This window comes from Pteropus medius, unplaced genomic scaffold (assembly GCF_902729225.1).
Source record: "Pteropus medius unplaced genomic scaffold, Ma_sr-lr_union100, whole genome shotgun sequence".
Taxonomy (NCBI): domain Eukaryota; kingdom Metazoa; phylum Chordata; class Mammalia; order Chiroptera; family Pteropodidae; genus Pteropus; species Pteropus medius.
In genome coordinates this window covers 5,021,804-5,039,770 of record NW_024348304.1, presented here as the reverse complement: position 1 = coordinate 5,039,770, position 17,967 = coordinate 5,021,804, and the positions used below count along the sequence as shown (strand labels likewise).

The following is a 17,967-nucleotide window of genomic DNA, read 5'->3' as shown; positions in this document are numbered from 1 at the left end:
ACTGCCAAGGTTTTACAATGCAGACTTGAGACTTGGAAATCTTTCCAAGTCTAACATTTGACTGTCAAAAGTTGTCACATTGCTTTCTTTCATTCTGCATTACACTTAAAATTTACAAAACAGCCATGTGTATGTTGACTAAATCAAGGAACAGAGATGTCCCACTTAGAATCTTATTTTTTCAAAATAAAAAAAAAATTAGCCCTAAATTTGTTTTGCTAAGTTCTTTTGCAAGTTGATTATTTCTCAAAGTATGGCTTCCACTAAAAAATTTTGGTGCTTGAACCCATTAAAAGGAGAATTTTATGGTTTCTTACCTTTGACTTTGTAACTATTTCTGAAACTTTCACCACAGGATCTTGAGTGAGACTTAGTTTGTTCTGTGCGTTCATCTTACTGTTCAACCAACTCATGGCTTCACTGATATACTTTTCAACTTTTTCCATTTCGGCAGGATCCAAATGATCATATTTTTCATCCTATTAAAAAAAAAATCTTAATGTAACAGATTTTTCAGTAACAATTTATTAATAATTTCTACTTAAATGATTTAGATTCTTATAGAATATATACCTCGCATATACTCACATGAAGAAGCCACATACAAATTACATAGAACTGAAAAGACTGGGAGAAAGGAAAAAAATTAGTGTGGGTGCTTAAAAGGAAAGGCTTTCTGAAGTAGTCAGGTTTGGAAAAGAATGACTAGTGGTGAATATTCAAGGGACAGGTACTTAGACAAGAAAGAAGCTACATGGAATTGAATTTATTAGAGAATAAAGAGAAATACGGGAAGCAAGCATATAGCAAACTAGACAGAAAATTCTGAATATACAACAAAACAATATGATAAGTTGATAAAGAGAATTACATATGAAAACCATCTGAGAAAGAGAAATGCAGCTGCCACACATAGAAGACAATCTAAGAAGCCATGGTTTAGACTGTTAACCACATAACCAGAAAGAAATGGCAATGTAACATATGAAAAAAGGATCTCCTGATTATAGATTGGACAAGGAAAATAAAGGAAAAGAGAATGAAATACTCCAGAGCCAAAGAAATGAGAGGATGGTGGTGATGCCATTTTTCAAAACCATAAAGCTTCGTCAGCTACTCAACTCTTCTTTCTGCTTATCTGTTTACAAATTATGCATCCATCATCATTGACTCCTGGGTCCCCACATTTTCTTGAATTTCTCCCAACTTCATGGATCACTTCCTTCAGTTATTCCCCATTCATCCCTCCATCTACATGCTCTAAAAAAATGTCTAGCCTCGAACCTCTTCCCTGAAATCCCAACTATATCCAGCTTCCAAAGTGAATTTCTATTTGTAAAGTCTGAGATGACTGCCTATATTTCAAACACCTGATTACCACCCCCCAGTTTTCTCTATCTCAGTAAATGGCAATTTCATCCTTCTGACCAAAATACTTGGAGTCATTTGAACTCCTCTTTCTTATATTAACATAAAAAGTATCAGCAAATCTTATTTGCTCTGCCTTCAAAATACATGTAGCAAAAATCCAACCACTTCTCCCCCTCTCCACTATCTGGGTTTAAACATCTCATCATTTCTTTCTTATATTATTTTAATAATGCCTTCACTAGTCTCTCTGCTTCCAGAGCCTTTAAAAATAAATCAAATCACATTACTTCTATGCTCAAAAACTTCCAATGAATTTCTATTCTCAGAATAATAGCAGTTCCAAAAGCCTCGAGGGAGAATGTGTTGAAGGAACAGCAAGGAAGCCAGTGTGGCTTAAAACAGTGGAACTGCTATTCACTTTTACTAGAACTTTTCTTCTTGAGCCCTAACCTCTTTCAGTTCTCCCCTCACATATATGTCATCTTATTAGTCTGCCATTCTGACACATCTCCACCTCTGGCAGTCCCTTACTTTTTCCATGCCGTTTATCACCATCGGACTTTACAGTAACTTATTATTTACCTTTCCCCACCAAAACATATTAGAAACAGGTTCCATGTTTTGTTTGATGCTGTAGTTCTCGCATCTTGAAAGGAGCCTGGTGCACAATAAAAACTCAAAATCCTTGAACACAAATCTCACCTTGTTTTGGACAATATCTTAAACCTGGACATTCAAGAAGACTGCTAAAGCCTGGGTACACTGTGGCATAGTAATTGTATGGGAATCTCCAACGCCAAATTTGAAATAGTCTTGTTGTTTTCATTTGTTTACTTGTTCCTTCTTACCTTTCCATTAGCTTTATATTCTATTTGTATGGACAATTTGGACACTGGCATTGGCAAGCACATTCGCAATCAGTACCTGGATTGTTCTAGGTGGCCTGGATTGCAATCTTATTTTATAAAATTCACAAATCTTTTTCTAAAATAAGTAACCTCTTTCCACATGGTGTAGTAAAAACACTATAGGTAAGAACTCGTATGTTAACTTTGGAGTGCTTAGGTTTTAATCTTGACCCCACTATTTTCTACCTGTGTAACTCTTGACAAGTTGCTAAAACATTGCAGTTTTCTTGCATATCCTTGTGAGAATAAAGTGAGACAATCCAGGTGAAAGTGCTTAAAATAGCACTAAGTGCTTGATCAACATAAGCTATTATTATGATACTCTGCTTGAATCTTTCTGGTACTAGCCTCTCCTGCCCACTGATGCAGTTTTAACTGCAATTTAAATTTAATTTAATGGCACTGATAAAAAGTAGAGAATTACAGTAAATGTTTAAAGTAGCAAACTTGTCATGCCGGCCAAAACCAACCTGCCACCTGCGTTTTTTAATAAAATCACTTTGGAACACAGCTATGCTCATTTATTTATGTATCATATATGGTTGCTTTTGCACTACAATGCAGTTGAATAGTTGGATAGAGATAAGGCCTAAAAACCTTACATTTATTATTTGTTCACTTAAAGAAAATGTCATCTAACCTCGGTTTAGAGGGAAAAATGATAAGATTAATTTTGTCAGATCTTGTGGTTTTAGCCAATAGAGATATTATATTTTATTTATATTATTTAAGCCTCAAACTAAATATATGAGGCTTAAAATCGGTGGCAAGGTCAAGAGTAGTAACAGATTTGTGTACGTATATAAAAGAATAATGTGTATAGAGGATTACAAATGACTAATGGACTAGAAGACAAAGAGAAACCAAATGAAAAAAAAAGGCCAAAAGACAAAATAAATGCTAGCAGAGTCCAGTCTCAGAGAGAGGCCTGTAATGAAACAGGTCCAAGAAAACCTCTTTTTCACTGTATTAATAATGAAATCCCTAAGAAGAAACAATGGATTTGATCACTGGATTAATTTAAAATGTGGTTTTAGGGAGCTTAAAAATACTAAAGCCATACTTGTACTGTATTTTAAATGCATTAGTATCCTTTACTAATAATTCTTCAATAAAAAAATAAGTATCAAGTTTGGCACATAATGTCTCTGCAACTTGGTAGCAACAACTGCTGTAGCTTTGCAGCTGAGAACTTTTAGATCTACCCCATGCTGGCCATGTACTGCACACATGCCACCATCATCAGCTGGCTTTACCAATCCAATACCTTGTTTCTGTATGCTTCTATCACTTTCATGACAAGTTGGATCTTTTTTCCCAAGTCGTTTAAAGCCTTTGGTCTCTCTTCATGTTCCATATATCTGATCTGAATAGGCTGGCCATATTTCTGTTAACACAAGAAATTTTTTTTTTAAAGAAAAAGTTATTAACAGAATAAAACTTAACAGAAGATACTGAATATTATGTTTAGTAAGTTTATTCATTAGATTAAAATGTATACTGTATTATGAGTGTAGTGTTTTAAAAATAAGAACCTTGACCTCTTACCCTAGGTGTCTGCAATGGGGAATTTCTTAATGATAAAACAGCCTCTATAACTCTGAGAAGGGAGATGCATTAGAAGAATGAATATTTTCTTTCAAATTCTTTACATACTTAAATAAAAATCAGCTTACTTTAGAATAATGTTAGATTTTCAGAAGTTACAACGGAAATAATAGAGAGCTAAGCAGCTCTCATCGCTTTTCTCTTGTTAACGCCACACCACTGTGGTACATTTGTCAGTGAAGAATCTAACACTGGTGCATTACTATGAGCTGAATTCCAGACTTAATTTGGACTTCATCTTTTTCTGTTCCAGGATAACATATTGCCTTTAGTCTATTTACGTCATATTTTTTATTGTAAATGTTTTTGAAAGGGGAGAAAATGCTGCATTTTTAATTTCTAAAAGCCATCTCAAAAAAAATAAAGTGTATGAAAACTTCTATAACATTCATTTTTATGGTTACTTACAAACTTGAGGCAAAATAATACATTTTGGGTACTTCTGGGCTTTTCTAGTTATTTCTACTGGCTTCAGCTGCCTGGAAGTTCCTATGTCCCCAGATATATAATTCTCTTAGGGGGATGGGGAGTAAAACAGCAAGAAGATAAAATATGATAAAACTCAGCAGTCCTATCATAAGCTTAGGTTTTCTAATTATTCCCTTTGAAAGTAGTTTATCGGCATCAAAGTAATTATTGCAAGATATTAACTTATTTTGGTTTTAAGTAACCTCTTTTGCATCCCACCTTTCCCATACTCTAGAAATCATTAATGTCATCACTTAGCACCTATGTATTCCCTTGTTATTCAAAGAATGATTCAGGGCCAGTGGCATCAGAATTTCTTGAAAGCTTGTTAGAACTGTAGAATCATGAGCCCACTTTGATATATTGAATCATAATCTGCATTTCACTGAGAACCCCAGGTAATTCATGTGCACATTAAAGCACTGCTATGATCCACAAAAATGAAAGACTAAAATTTCCTGTCATCTTTCTAATCCGAATTTCTAATCAAACTTTTCCTTTTCAGGGTTGGGGAGAGTTGGGGAACAAGCAGGAGGAAAGGAGTAATAGTGTTTTTTCTTAAAATCATAGCATTGACCTAGAAAAAGGGGACCTGGTGGCCATGTCTCTTTATTCATTCAAGAGCAGGGGTGCTATTTTTGAAGTTCTTCACTGGCAGGATGTCTCCATCAGTTGCAATGTGAAAATACAAAAGGACAGTGTATAACTTCTCAAAGTCAGAACAGTGAAGGGGGAGAGAAGCAGAAAGGTGACTACTCTGATGGATAAGAAGGGGTCAGGTTGACAAATGACTTCTAATGGCAGCTCAGAAATATATAGCTTGTTAAAGTAACAACATTTCTTATTTCACGTATCTATGTGCCTGAGTAATTTCTTACATATTTATTTTAAAAGTACACTGTGCTCTTAATCCGTAATTTTTAGGAAAACTTAATGTTCGATTTAACACTAACATGAACTTTTTAAAATTTTACCTTTAGCTCTTGAAGCTTATCCACATAAATTTGTTTAGGTTGGTCCTCTCCTTCTTCATAAAGCCAATTTTCTGTGTCTTCCAATATTGCAGACAGTTTACTGAAGTCCTAGATATATGTTAAAGAGAAACTGATTAAAAATGTTCTTCTTAGAAATAAAAGTCATCAAGGAAGGACACAATGTTTTCAAGTATAAAATATTAAATTTCATATTTTTCTGACTTTTTATTCATAAACATGCCCTTCACTAACTTCTACATTCTGGAAAAATAACCAAGAACCATTTCTAAATATGCTCAAGAAGACTGACAATAACACAGTTAATATATTTATTTACAATAGGTCTAAAAAAAAATTATAAAATTTAGACTTACTTCTTGAGTGATGAATTTTTCATAGAGAGTCCCCAGCTTGTCTCTAAAATCATATACATATTCTTCAACAGCATTCTTAGCATCATTTCTTTCTTTCTCTAACTTATCTTGCATTATCATCTTCCCCTATTCAAAAAGTTTCAGATTAGCTGCCATTAAGAATATTAGGGAATTAGGAAAATACAAACCAAAACCACAATGAAAGACCACTTCTACCTACTAGAATGACTAAATCAAAGAAATAAAAATACGTGTTGGTGAGGATGTGGAGAATACAAAACCCTTGTAACACTGTTTCTGGGAATGTAAAATACTGTAGCTGTGACAGAAAACAGTTTGGTGGTTCCTCAGAAAGCTAAACAGAAAATTATAATATGAGCCAACAATTTCACTACTAGGTATACAACCAAAGGAAATGAAAGCAGGAACTCAAAACTGATATCTATATGTGAACGTTCACTGCAGCATTATGCATAATAGCCAAAAGGTGGAAACAACTCAATTGTCCATTAACAGATGAATGGATAAATAAAATGTACATATACATGATGGAATATTATTCTACTATAAAAAGGAGTAAGTACTGATATACAACACAGATAAACCTTGAAAACATTTTAGTAAGTACAATAAATCAGACACAAAAGGACAAATATATGATTGCATTTATGAGTTATCTAAAATAGGCAAATTCATAAAGACAGAAAGTGGATTAGCGTTTGGTAGGAGTTGGGGCAAGGGAGGAATGGTGAATTATTACTTAATGGTTACAGATTTTGTTTCAGGTGATGAAATGTTTTGGAGATGGGGTGATGGTTGCACAACACTGTGAATATAACTAATGCACTGAATCACTGTACACTTAAAAATGGTCAAAATACAAAATTTGTTATATATATTTTGCCACAATCAAAAAATTTCAATAATGTATTGTACCAAAATCCATTGAATTGCACATTTTAAATGGGTGGATTGTATGGCATGTGAATTGTATCTCAATAAAGCTATTTTAAAAAACCCACACAGACTATATCATTGTGCATACTTGGGTTCAAATCCTAGATTACCCATTTACTAGCTTTGAGGTCTCAGAAGAGTCACCGACCCTCTCAACTTCAGTTTTCTTATCCTAAATTAGAGCACACTTTTGTCTAGTTCACAGAGCTGTTAATAAAATTAACATAATTCACATAAAATATTTAGTGCAGTATCTGGCACATAACTGGTGCTGAAAAAATATTAGCCCTGGGAGGGAATATAATATAGTGGTTGTGATCTTGAGCTTTGGAGACAGACTACCTTGATCCAAACTGAAGATTACTCTCTGAGCTTGGGTGGTTTAGTCTACCTGTTCCTGTTTTCTCATCTGCAAAATGTAAATGTCTAGCAGTAACTATACACTGCAGGGTTGTTTTGAAGACATCAAAGTATTTAAAGATGTTAGCAAGTATTATTATTGTTGTAATCAAAAGCAAAGAAATATGAGGACTGTAATAAAGAACAAAATTTTCACTTAACAAAAACAGTATTTTAAACACAAGACTGCAATGCACTGACATTTGTGAATTTAAAATAGTGAGACACTTAAAAATTTAAGAAATATTTTATACCCACAATGTGCCATAGGTGCACTTCCCCACAATTCATTCCTTTGGGTAAATTAGTCTACAAACATACAAATTCTGAATTATTCAGGGTCTCCAGGAATGGCTGCTTCACATAAAATGCAGCCTTTAATAATTAATGATAGTGGTATAGGTAGGTACAAAAAGAACAAGCACTGTAAAGCAAAATCTCTTGAAGAAATTCCTAGACTAATGTGCAGCAGAAGGGAGAATATTAGGGCACTTCAAACAAAACTGACCTTTAATGCTAGCCAAGCCTGTAGAAATTAGGAACTACCATTTAAATGTCTATTTTAAAAATAAAAATAAATTACTTCTTACATATCTATTGGTAAAGAAACAAAACTCTTTTCAAGAGACTAAAATTAAACATTTAGACATGTAAAGAAATTTTCAAGATAATGACAACAGATTTTTAAAAAAGTATTATGAAATGTAAATCAGAAAGCATTTTGAAGAGAGTCAATCTTCAAAGACAACACATTAGAAAACGAGAGCTGCTAATCCTCATATGATGTCTGCTGGGTGTTACTGGTAAAGGCAGAATAAAAGGAGGTAAGAATCATTACTTTTGGAATGGTCTGTATAATGGAGACATTCCATGTTTTCATGTAACTAAGATGAAAACTACACTGTACATGATATCAATACAGCTCAATATTTCATCTAAAATAAAGTAGTTACATGAGCTATTTCATAATTCCTTAGGAGTTATAGACTAGTTCCCCAAATCTAGGGAATAATCAATCATCAACTTCTACAAAAATTTGAGAATACACCACCACCTATTTTGACCTCAATCAGATTTACATACCTCATTTTCAATGTAGCTGTTGAGAAGATCTTGGCCCAATTGTCTACACAAGCTGCTCTGGATAGGTAGCTCAATACTCTTGACTTTCCCTTTTTTCATGGTTTGGTTTAATCGGTCTTGTTTGTCTGAGGGAGCTGACTGCAAAACAAATACAAGAGGAAAATAATACTGTAAATTTCTAAGACTAGCTTAAAAATAGATTTAAGAAAGTAATTTCAGATGAAACAAAAAAGTAAAATCAAACAAAACTATTACCATTTAAAAATACTACTAAAAATTCTGATATTTTATACTCTGTACATTTAATCTTTCTACATAAAAAAATATTGGGCTGGAAATGCAAATTAAAACCACAATGAGATGCCACTTCATACCCATAGGATGACTATAATTTAAAAAATGGAAAATAACAAGAGTTGGTGAAGATGTAGAGAAATTGGAATCCTTATACATTGCTGGCAAGACTAAAATATTGCAACCATTTTGGAAAAACAGTTGGGCAGTTCCTCAAAATATTAAACAATGAGATACCATATGACCAGCAATTCCAATCCCAGGTTCATGCCCAAGAAAAATGCAAATGCGTGTCCATGCAAAACCTTGTACATGATCATTCATAATAACACTATTCATAAGAGTCAAACGAGTAAAAATCTAAATGTCCACTAACTGATGAATGGGCAAAAATATGGTACACATCCGTACAATGCAATATTCTTCAGCCATTAAAAGAAATGAAGTACTGATGCATCCTACAACCTGGATGAACTTTGAAAGCATTAATGAAAGAAGCCAGGCACAAAGGACCATATATTGTATGACTGTTTATATGAAATGTCCAGATTAGGCAAATCTAGAGACAGAAAGATTAGTGGTTGCCTAGAGCTGGCAGGGAGAGAGTTGGGGAAAAATAGGGAGTTCCTGCTAATGGACACATGGCTTCTTTTTGGGGTGATGAAAATGTTGTAAAATTGATTGTGACAATGACTGCAAAACTATGAGAATAAAAAACCACTGAATTGTACATTTATATAGGCGATTTGCATGGTATATAATCTATATCCTAAAGAAGTTGTTAAACAATTAAAAGCAAAAAATATTGGGTAAAATAAAAAATTTAGAAAAATAGGTTTCAGGTTTTAAATTACTTAAGAGCCTAGGATTTAAAACTGAGTCTTTATAACCTTTGAAAAAAAATCTATACAGCTAACCAAAACATTAAATTTTCTTTAGGTTAGAAAAATCTGATAGTTTAGAGTTATAGCCACATTTTATCTGGGTGATTGGAGCAGGGTCTTCTCTCACTTCTTTTACTGGTAACGACTGTCTTGGTAAAATAATAACTTAATAACAGAACTATTTATCTTTTAAATTTTTACCTTCAAAAATATTTGTTTTTGCTCAAAGAAAAATATTTTATATTATGCAGCCAAATGCTGACAGTGGTTAACTCTGAGATGCAGGGTTATTGCTAATTTAAGTTTTTTTCATTTAGCCTCTTTTGTTTTCTATTTTCTCTGAGATTTTATGATTTCAATGAGAAGTTACCAAAAAAACACATTTTTTCTACCAAAAAGTTAATTTTACTTATAGTACTGTCAGAGTTTATTCTTTAAAAAATCCTCTATAATATAAATCTTTGAAATGTATTTATTCTGGTTTCATGTTTTCTACACGTTTCCAAAGAAATAGGATTAAAAAATCAAGCGTATTAAAAGCATGCACTATAAAGTACAGATATTAACTCAAATTATCAATCTCAAAAAGACATAACCAAATAAATAGTAAAATAAACCTTTGTTTTGGTTCCTGTATGATCAATTTCCTCTTCTGGGGTGTGTTCAGCATGACATTTTTGGTGACCTTCTTCTTGGTCAACCTGCATTTTATCCTAGAAAGAAAATATGTAATTGGTAGTATTTGCAGTCTTTTTCTTTCTCTTTCTCTTTGTTTTTCTTTTCTTTTCTTTTTTTTTTTTTTAAATAAACATCATCTTAGAGTTCAGGCCTGTTTTGAACAGTGTGAACACAGTAAAGTAGAAGCTCATTTTTCAAATAAGAATAATTACAAATAATGGTTAAGTAAAATGACACCTATTCTACAAGTTTTATGATGGTGTTTTCTTTATCACACCACCAGCAGTCAGTAGATTGTTTTTGGATCAGAACTTGTGTTTCTTCCCTGAATTTGGTGACTGAAATGTCAAGGAGTTGCAACTGCCTACTCATGCCATAAGGAATAACAACAGCTAAGTTCACGTTACAGGTGATGAGAACTATGCCATTATTATTGCCACTGGCAACAGTGAATATAAAATATGATCATTTCCAAGACCCATCCCAATTTCAGATACATTAACAAGCAACAGCAAATTAGAAATAACTAGGGTGGCAGAAAATGGGTACCATACTATTCTTGTTTTTAGTGTCCAGGATTCACTAACATGACATAGAGAAAACTGAAAGTCTCAGTAGAAATTTTAAGAAAAAAGGAAGAAGAAAATGGTCCTAAAGAACTCATCCTAGAAGGAATACAGAGTGGTCTCAATTTTAGTAAAAATTAATCATAACGGATTAAATGTACATGTCTGCCACCAAGTTATTGTGAACTACAATTAACTTTTCACTTATTTTTCTTGTGTTAACTTATGAAAAGTTGACTGTATCTTCGTAACATATTAGGACATTTCCTTCTCAACTGAAGGAAATAAGGATATAATAGCAAAATAATACATGAGAAGAATGAAAATGCCATGATCCTTAAAGGAAGTACTTTAAAGAGCAGTGGTATAATTCTGATCAAATCTGGAGATTTTATAGTACATATTAACAAAAACACAAAAAAGACAACCTTCACAAGGAAGAGATTGTCTTGAAATTTATCAAAAGAAAATTATTTTTTTTACAGTTGACATACATATTATTATATTTGTTTCAGGTGTACAACACAGGGATTAAACATTTATATAACTTAAAAGGTGATCCCTCAATAAGTTTGTACTCATTTGACACCCAAAATCCATTCTTAGTATGTACAAATATATATATAAAAAAAATCTAGGCATCTCCAGTAATGATTGGACAAAAATCTAACAAATGGCATTAAGAATAACAAATATCATTCACAAAAAGATAAAAACTTTTTGTAATGGAATACAATTCACATTCTCCTAAGAGTCCTTCATCTATAGAACATCAAGAATAGTTAGGGTTGCAAACTCTTTCATAAAGAAATAAATGGTTAAAAATATGTATTTTAGTGTATTGAATATACAGCACATTCTTCTGCTTAACTGCCACTATATCCCCTAAGCCTTGAAAAATCCTTTATTAAGCATGTACTTTTAATCTAAAAATAAGTGTGTGTATAGTTCAAAATTTATCAAATTGATTGGTTTTATTTGTAAGCTGAAAAAGCTAGCCATAATACATAGTTTTAATGGAAATAAAGAGGATTTAGGAAAGATGAATCCAAATGCACATATGTACACATTCCAGATAATGCTATGAAAAAGGCACAGCCTCTGAAAACTTACCATGTGAAAGATGTACACCATTTAAAATAAAATTATTCTGATGCTTTTATTTAAAAAATTTAAACTGATTCCTACAGCAGAACTTCAGAGCAAAATCTCAAAGATTAACATTTCCAGCTATTAAAAGTATCGGTTATGATTAAGATGCTGTATATTTATCAGAGAAATCTGATTTCTACATACCACATCATCTTTGCTTTCACTCTTAAATGAAGTTTCTGTTTCCATAGGTGCATCATTGTGATCCCCTTCTATATTTTGCTTCTCAATTACTGATGCACTAGCCACACTGAAGATTCCATGGATGTTAATGCGAACTTTAACCTTTACTTTGGAACTGTCACCATCAGACTGTGGAAAAATGTTCTGAATAGTGAAGCTCCCTTAAGGAAAAAAGAGCTGTGATTGGTACACGGGCCTCAGATTAAGTAATTCAATTAGTTAATTAAATAATTTGACTATCATCTTTCCGATGCTTGCAAATAATTATAAAATTATTATTACATACAAATTAGTGTGGGATATGCATTTTCCCCAGATCACCATTTTTATACCTTAAGAAACCTGATATTAAGACTGAGAAAGGTTAAGCAATATGCCCAAGATCGCTGATGCTAGGAAGAAGGAGATTTGGAATTTTAACTAAGACAATCTGCCTCAAGGCAATGTAACCTTTAATTATATTTTATAATATTATTCTAAAACGAAAATAACAAAATTCAATTTTTGAGTATGAAAACCGAATAGATATTAACCCCTTTTTGCTACAACCTTTACGAATCATAATCTTGATAATTCATAAATAAAGCATTTTAAAATTTTTCTGGAGTTTTCCTATAGCAAAATTGCTAAGTTATCTCATTAATACTTGCAGAAGTCATATTAATTATTCGCTTTAAAAAATCTAATGTTTTGTTTAAAAAAAAAAATCAAATATAATGATATCACAGGAGGGAGAGAACACTAGGCAGAAAAACTGAGTAGTAAAGATTAGATTGCTCAGTCTTGCAGGCTGAATTGTGTACTCCCCAAGTTTATACATTGTCCCTACTGTCCAGTACTTTGGAAGGTGAATTTATTTGGAGACAGGGTCGTTATAGAGGTCATCAGGGTGGGCTCTAACCCAATAACCAGTTTTCTTATTTAGAGACAGATTTATATTCAGAGAGAAGATCATGTGAACGTGAAGATGGTCCTCTACAAATGAAGGAGAGAGGCCTGGAATGGATCCTTCCCTCAAAACCCTCAGAAAGAAGAAATCCTGACAGCACCTTGATTTTGAACTTCTAGCCTCCAGAACTGTGAGACAAATGTCTATTATTTAAGCCACCCAAGTCTGTGCTATTCTGTTACAGAAGCCCTAGCAAACTAATACCATCATCAATAATTTATATCTACCACTTTAATATACTTGAAATATTTATATTGTCCTCTTTCTAGCCTATCAATAAAAACACTATAGAGAATTTTAAAACTTAAAAATTATCCTTCCTCTTTTAAATGTTAGAAAATCAATCTTTGTATCTTCTAAAAAGATTACTCAACTAAAATAGATATTACAGCCTCTTATTCTTACTTTCACATTAATCCAGTAATACTCATTCTAGTTGTTGCCAGTGAACAAAAGTTTAAAATTAAAATGTACTGTCAGAGTCTGACAACCCAATTTCAATTTATAGATTAAAGAGTTTTTCCATAAAAAATAACCCTCACCCAAACCTTTCAGGCCAATTACAGAGCATTTTAAATAAAGATGTCAAAACGAATTAAAAGTACTCAAACCTGCTGTTATTCCAGAAACCACCTCTGTGCACTAAAAAATGCATGTTATGAAAATATGAATATCTTTCTTTAAACATTCAATGCTGGTTTAGCTTAAATATCAATTTGTTTCCTTGATTCGAATATCAACATATTTATAAAAGGCAAAATTTATGAAATTTTTTTTTAGTTCTCTTACCAATTCTTGGATCAGGGTAAGGCACTTCATTTAAATTAGTATAAAATGCTTCTAGCTCAAATGGTTCCTTCTTGTGGAAAGTAATGACTTTTGAGAATGGGGCAGGATGGTTCTTACAGAATACTTCACATTCCCTAAAATGAAATGGGAAAATACTCAGTTAAAAACAAGACGAAAGTTGTTTATGAAGCTAATTACAGAATCTATCTCATTTTTAATTCATAAGCAGTAATTACAAAGACTTCTATTCACAAATATAAAAAAAAATGATTTTAGCATTTTGATAGGCTTACACCTCAAAGTTTTTAGAATGTTATAGTAATAGACAATTCTATCCTACAAAAGAGAAAAATTACCTGAGAATAGGTATATCTTAAGGCCGATATATTGAGATGTTTTTTGCACACATCTGAGGACCAAATCCTATGCATTAGTTTCCAAAATACATGTCATTTGGGATCATTTTTATCCTAGCTCTCTTAAAAAAGAACTTTTATATGGAAATAGTTTCAAACTGACGTAGAGGTGCAAAAATAAAAACAGGGACACTTGTATATAACCTTTACCTAGATTTGCTACTTTTAACATTTTACCCCATTTGTTTTATCATTTGAGTGCACACACACTATTGGGGTGTGTGTATATTTTTTTTTCTGGACCAGCTGAGGGTGTTGCATATATTTATGGCCCTTTACTCTTAAATACTTCAATGTTTATTTTCCTAATAGGGATAGTCTCTAATATAACCACAGTACAGCTGTCAACTTTACAAATTTACATTGATAATTGAATCTTCCATCGTTCAATTTTTTCCCAGTTGATATAATAATGTCCTTTAGAGCACAGGGAATTTTAAAACCTACAAGGCAATCCTATTACTTAAATAGTGGAACAGAAATAGTTTGCAGCTATTGTTTGTAGTGGCCTAGAAACACAGTAATGCTATAGCACCATGCTATTAATTATGCCATTTGAAAATTTCACATACATGGATCTTTTCCTCTATCCTAGTACTCAACTTCCTACCACCATTACCTTTACTAGGATATATTTACTTTTCAATTTTAACTCTTCATACATTTTCTTACAATTTTTTCTCTGGATCACTTATACCTTTAAATGAAAATAGTTTTAGAAAGTATTTCTTGCCCAAAATTGACATTAATACATGCCATGCAAAACGTTCAGAGCAGATTGATAATCTATATTTACTTTATCCAGGTTTACTTCATTACACAAGCTATACTTGTGAAAAATAGTCAAATATAGTATTTGAAACACAAATTTTTATTTTGATAGGGAAGCAAACTATTTAGATCCTGGCAGTCATGGAAAATATAAATGTCAATAAAAGTATGTAGCTCACAATAGTTAGAAATACAATTTAATGACAAAGTACTTTATTTTTAGTATTAGAATGTTAAGTTTATAAGTACAGGAGAATATGACCTAAAAGAGGTAATCTAATACATTGACATAATCTTTTTAGTAAATAATTTGGCAGTATTAGTTAAAATAACGTTCATACTCTTTGGCTCAATTTCACTTCTACGTAGTTATCGTACAGATATAGCAAACACAATTAAAGAAGGAAATGTTGTGTACAAGGATGTTCCTAATAACATTGCTCAAACAGTAAGGATATGACTTCAAAGGGTATTAGATTAATTACGGCACACACAATTGTTGAAAAATAGTTATTGTCTGTTGGCATGGAAAGGTACTATATAACACATCTGAAAAAGCAAGTTACACTGAAGATATGCAGATGATCAATGTATGCATTAAAACAGTGCATGCTTTTACTCTTGGATATTCTTAAAAATGATTGGATAGATACACACTTAGCTGTTAACAATGGTTATCTCTGTAAAATGGACTGAGGAGGAGATGAGATATAGCAAATGGAGGTTTTTAAATTTCTGTACTGTGATGTTTATTTGAAAATAAGGTTTCACTTTTATAATAAAATACTCATTAAAAAAATACACCATCATGATTTATAGGTGATGTTATTTTTATATCCTCTTTTTCCTAACAATTTATTTAAATGTGTTTGAAAATTTTAAGAAGCATTAATTCCTTCAATTTATAAAAGTATGTTCGATTGGTTATTTATGACAAGTTCTAATCAAGACTTTAAAAGTAACTTACCCAGTTCCATCTTCAAAAGAGGTCTTCCATCTTAATGTGATTGAATAGGGAACAATGTCCGTTATGGAAAATTCACGTACTTTAAATGCTGGTGAGAGAATCGCACACTGCAAATAAGATGTACACCATATTTAAATCAACAAACACAAAATATACCCTAGGTTACCCTTAATTAAAGTCCTTGTAATAAAACTGTTACATTTTAAAAATTACTGTTTCATGGTAACTAGTTAAAATTTAAGTGTTAGAGTACACTTTCTGTGACCTTACAAACATTAATATAAAATATTTTTAAATCTCAGAATTTTAAATGGGAATAATTACAAGAATTCATAAAATAAATTTCTTTCAGTACAGTTACTGGCATATAATGACAGTTTAAAATATAAGTGGGATAGACACAAGACTCACTTTTCAGGAATACTTTCAATTTAGTTTTAGCCTATTGACAAATGGTTGGAACAGATAATATTAAAACTATCTTTAGGCCTACCACCATACTTCTGGCAAAATTTGCATTCTAAAAAAAGGCTAATAATCATACCTGTAATGCACATCCTCTTGCAACAGCTTCATCAGCATTTAATGTGGTACTTATATCTTTAAGAAAGAATTTAGTGATTTGTTCCTTCACTGCAGGAATTCGCGTTGCTCCCCCTACTATTTCTATACTACTTATGTCCTCACGTTGTAAATCTGGAAAGCAAAATGTTTTTAATTGAGAAAAATGAGATAGTCTTTATAAAAATGTGAAAAGTAGACCCTGGAAAGTATTTTGTAAAAATAGATTTTTTTTATCTGCTCAAAATAAGAAAAGATAAAAACAAGTTTTGGAAAAAGGCAAAATTTATTAAATATTAATTATCTACGTGTCAGGCACTGCCTTGGTCCAGATGATGGACCTCATGGGCTGTAAAGGGACTCTTCAGACTCCTTAATTTTCTAACGTCCATCTCACAAATCTCCACAAAAGGTATGTTCAACTGATTACTAAAAACTTAACAAAAAGCAATCATGTTCCCATTTCTACCTGGAATCTTCTATATACTTACATATAAACACCTCCAAATATAACTAGCATTAGTTTTATGATGTAAATAAAATGGACCAGGAGTTCTCATAAACCTAGATCTAGTGTCCTACTCTTATGAATAAAAAATGAATTATAATCTTCTCTAAATGAGAAATACAAATCTTCAAAAAAACGCATGAAGCTTTTATGGCTTTTACCATTTCCTACAGCACTCAAGTAACACCATGGTACAGTTTCAATGGTCCGTCCAGTAATTGCCACTTACTAGCTTGTTCCATTACTGCTTTCAGTGGTGGTTCAACCCTGGCAAAGAGGGAAGCACATAACTGTTCAAATTGAGCCCTGTAGGAAAATGAAATAAAATTCACTTTTTTTGAGATCTAAAAATCAAGCAAATTTTCTAAAATAATAGAATCTTAAACATTATAAAATAAGCAAACACTTTTCCAACTGAAAACATGCATGGTACCTGTTCATCTTACTAGAAACATCAAGGTCATTCATGAAACACTCAATGTTCAGAGGAAGGTCTGATGCATTTGCACTCATTAGCTTCTTTAGTTTTTCACATTCTTGATATAAACGCAACAAGGCCCGAGAGTTTTCTTTCACATTTATCTTATATTTGGTCTTGAACTCATCACAGAAGTAGTCTACTAAAGCCTCATCAAAGTTTCTGCCACCCAAATATGGATCAAAGGTAGTAGCCAAGACCTGTTTAATTGAAAAACCAGAACTGAAGTTTCACAAATACAGATGCTTTCAAAACAACAACAAAAAACCTTTTAAAATTAAAATGAAATCAAAGCCAAAAAAACTTATCAAAAATCACAGGGATGCCAACTTTGGAATCACATTAATAATTATTTTATTTAGCCAACATATTTACCTACTTGGAATTATCTGCTTTAGGTTAAAGATCCACATATCATAATTTAAAAATAACTCTAATTCTGAAATAATTGAGTACAATAATTAAAACTTCATTATTTCATACCCTCTGGTTCTACAATAGCACTGAACAGGTAAGCCAAAACTAAGTTTAAAAACAAAAAACAGTCCTAAGCATGTAACCAAAAACAAAGTAGCCAAGAAAAGCTGGTTCAAAGATTAAATCTAAAACACGGTAAATAGTCAACTTAT

General features: G+C 32.1%; 1 protein-coding gene across 1 annotated transcript in view; it reads right to left on the bottom strand.

The window, feature by feature from the left end:
* Positions 1–17,967, bottom strand: part of HSPA4L (heat shock protein family A (Hsp70) member 4 like) — a 46,284-nt gene that overhangs the window by 7,758 nt on the left and 20,559 nt on the right. Inside the window, exons 7-18 of the mRNA XM_039879575.1 lie at positions 17,294–17,538; positions 17,090–17,166; positions 16,336–16,487; positions 15,792–15,898; positions 13,638–13,771; positions 11,861–12,060; positions 9,938–10,033; positions 8,143–8,280; positions 5,704–5,829; positions 5,330–5,437; positions 3,547–3,666; positions 318–479 (exon numbers count right to left, since the gene is read on the bottom strand). Coding sequence (XP_039735509.1) covers positions 318–479; positions 3,547–3,666; positions 5,330–5,437; positions 5,704–5,829; positions 8,143–8,280; positions 9,938–10,033; positions 11,861–12,060; positions 13,638–13,771; positions 15,792–15,898; positions 16,336–16,487; positions 17,090–17,166; positions 17,294–17,538 — 1,665 coding nt within the window. The remainder of the gene's footprint in view (positions 1–317; positions 480–3,546; positions 3,667–5,329; positions 5,438–5,703; positions 5,830–8,142; positions 8,281–9,937; positions 10,034–11,860; positions 12,061–13,637; positions 13,772–15,791; positions 15,899–16,335; positions 16,488–17,089; positions 17,167–17,293; positions 17,539–17,967) is intronic.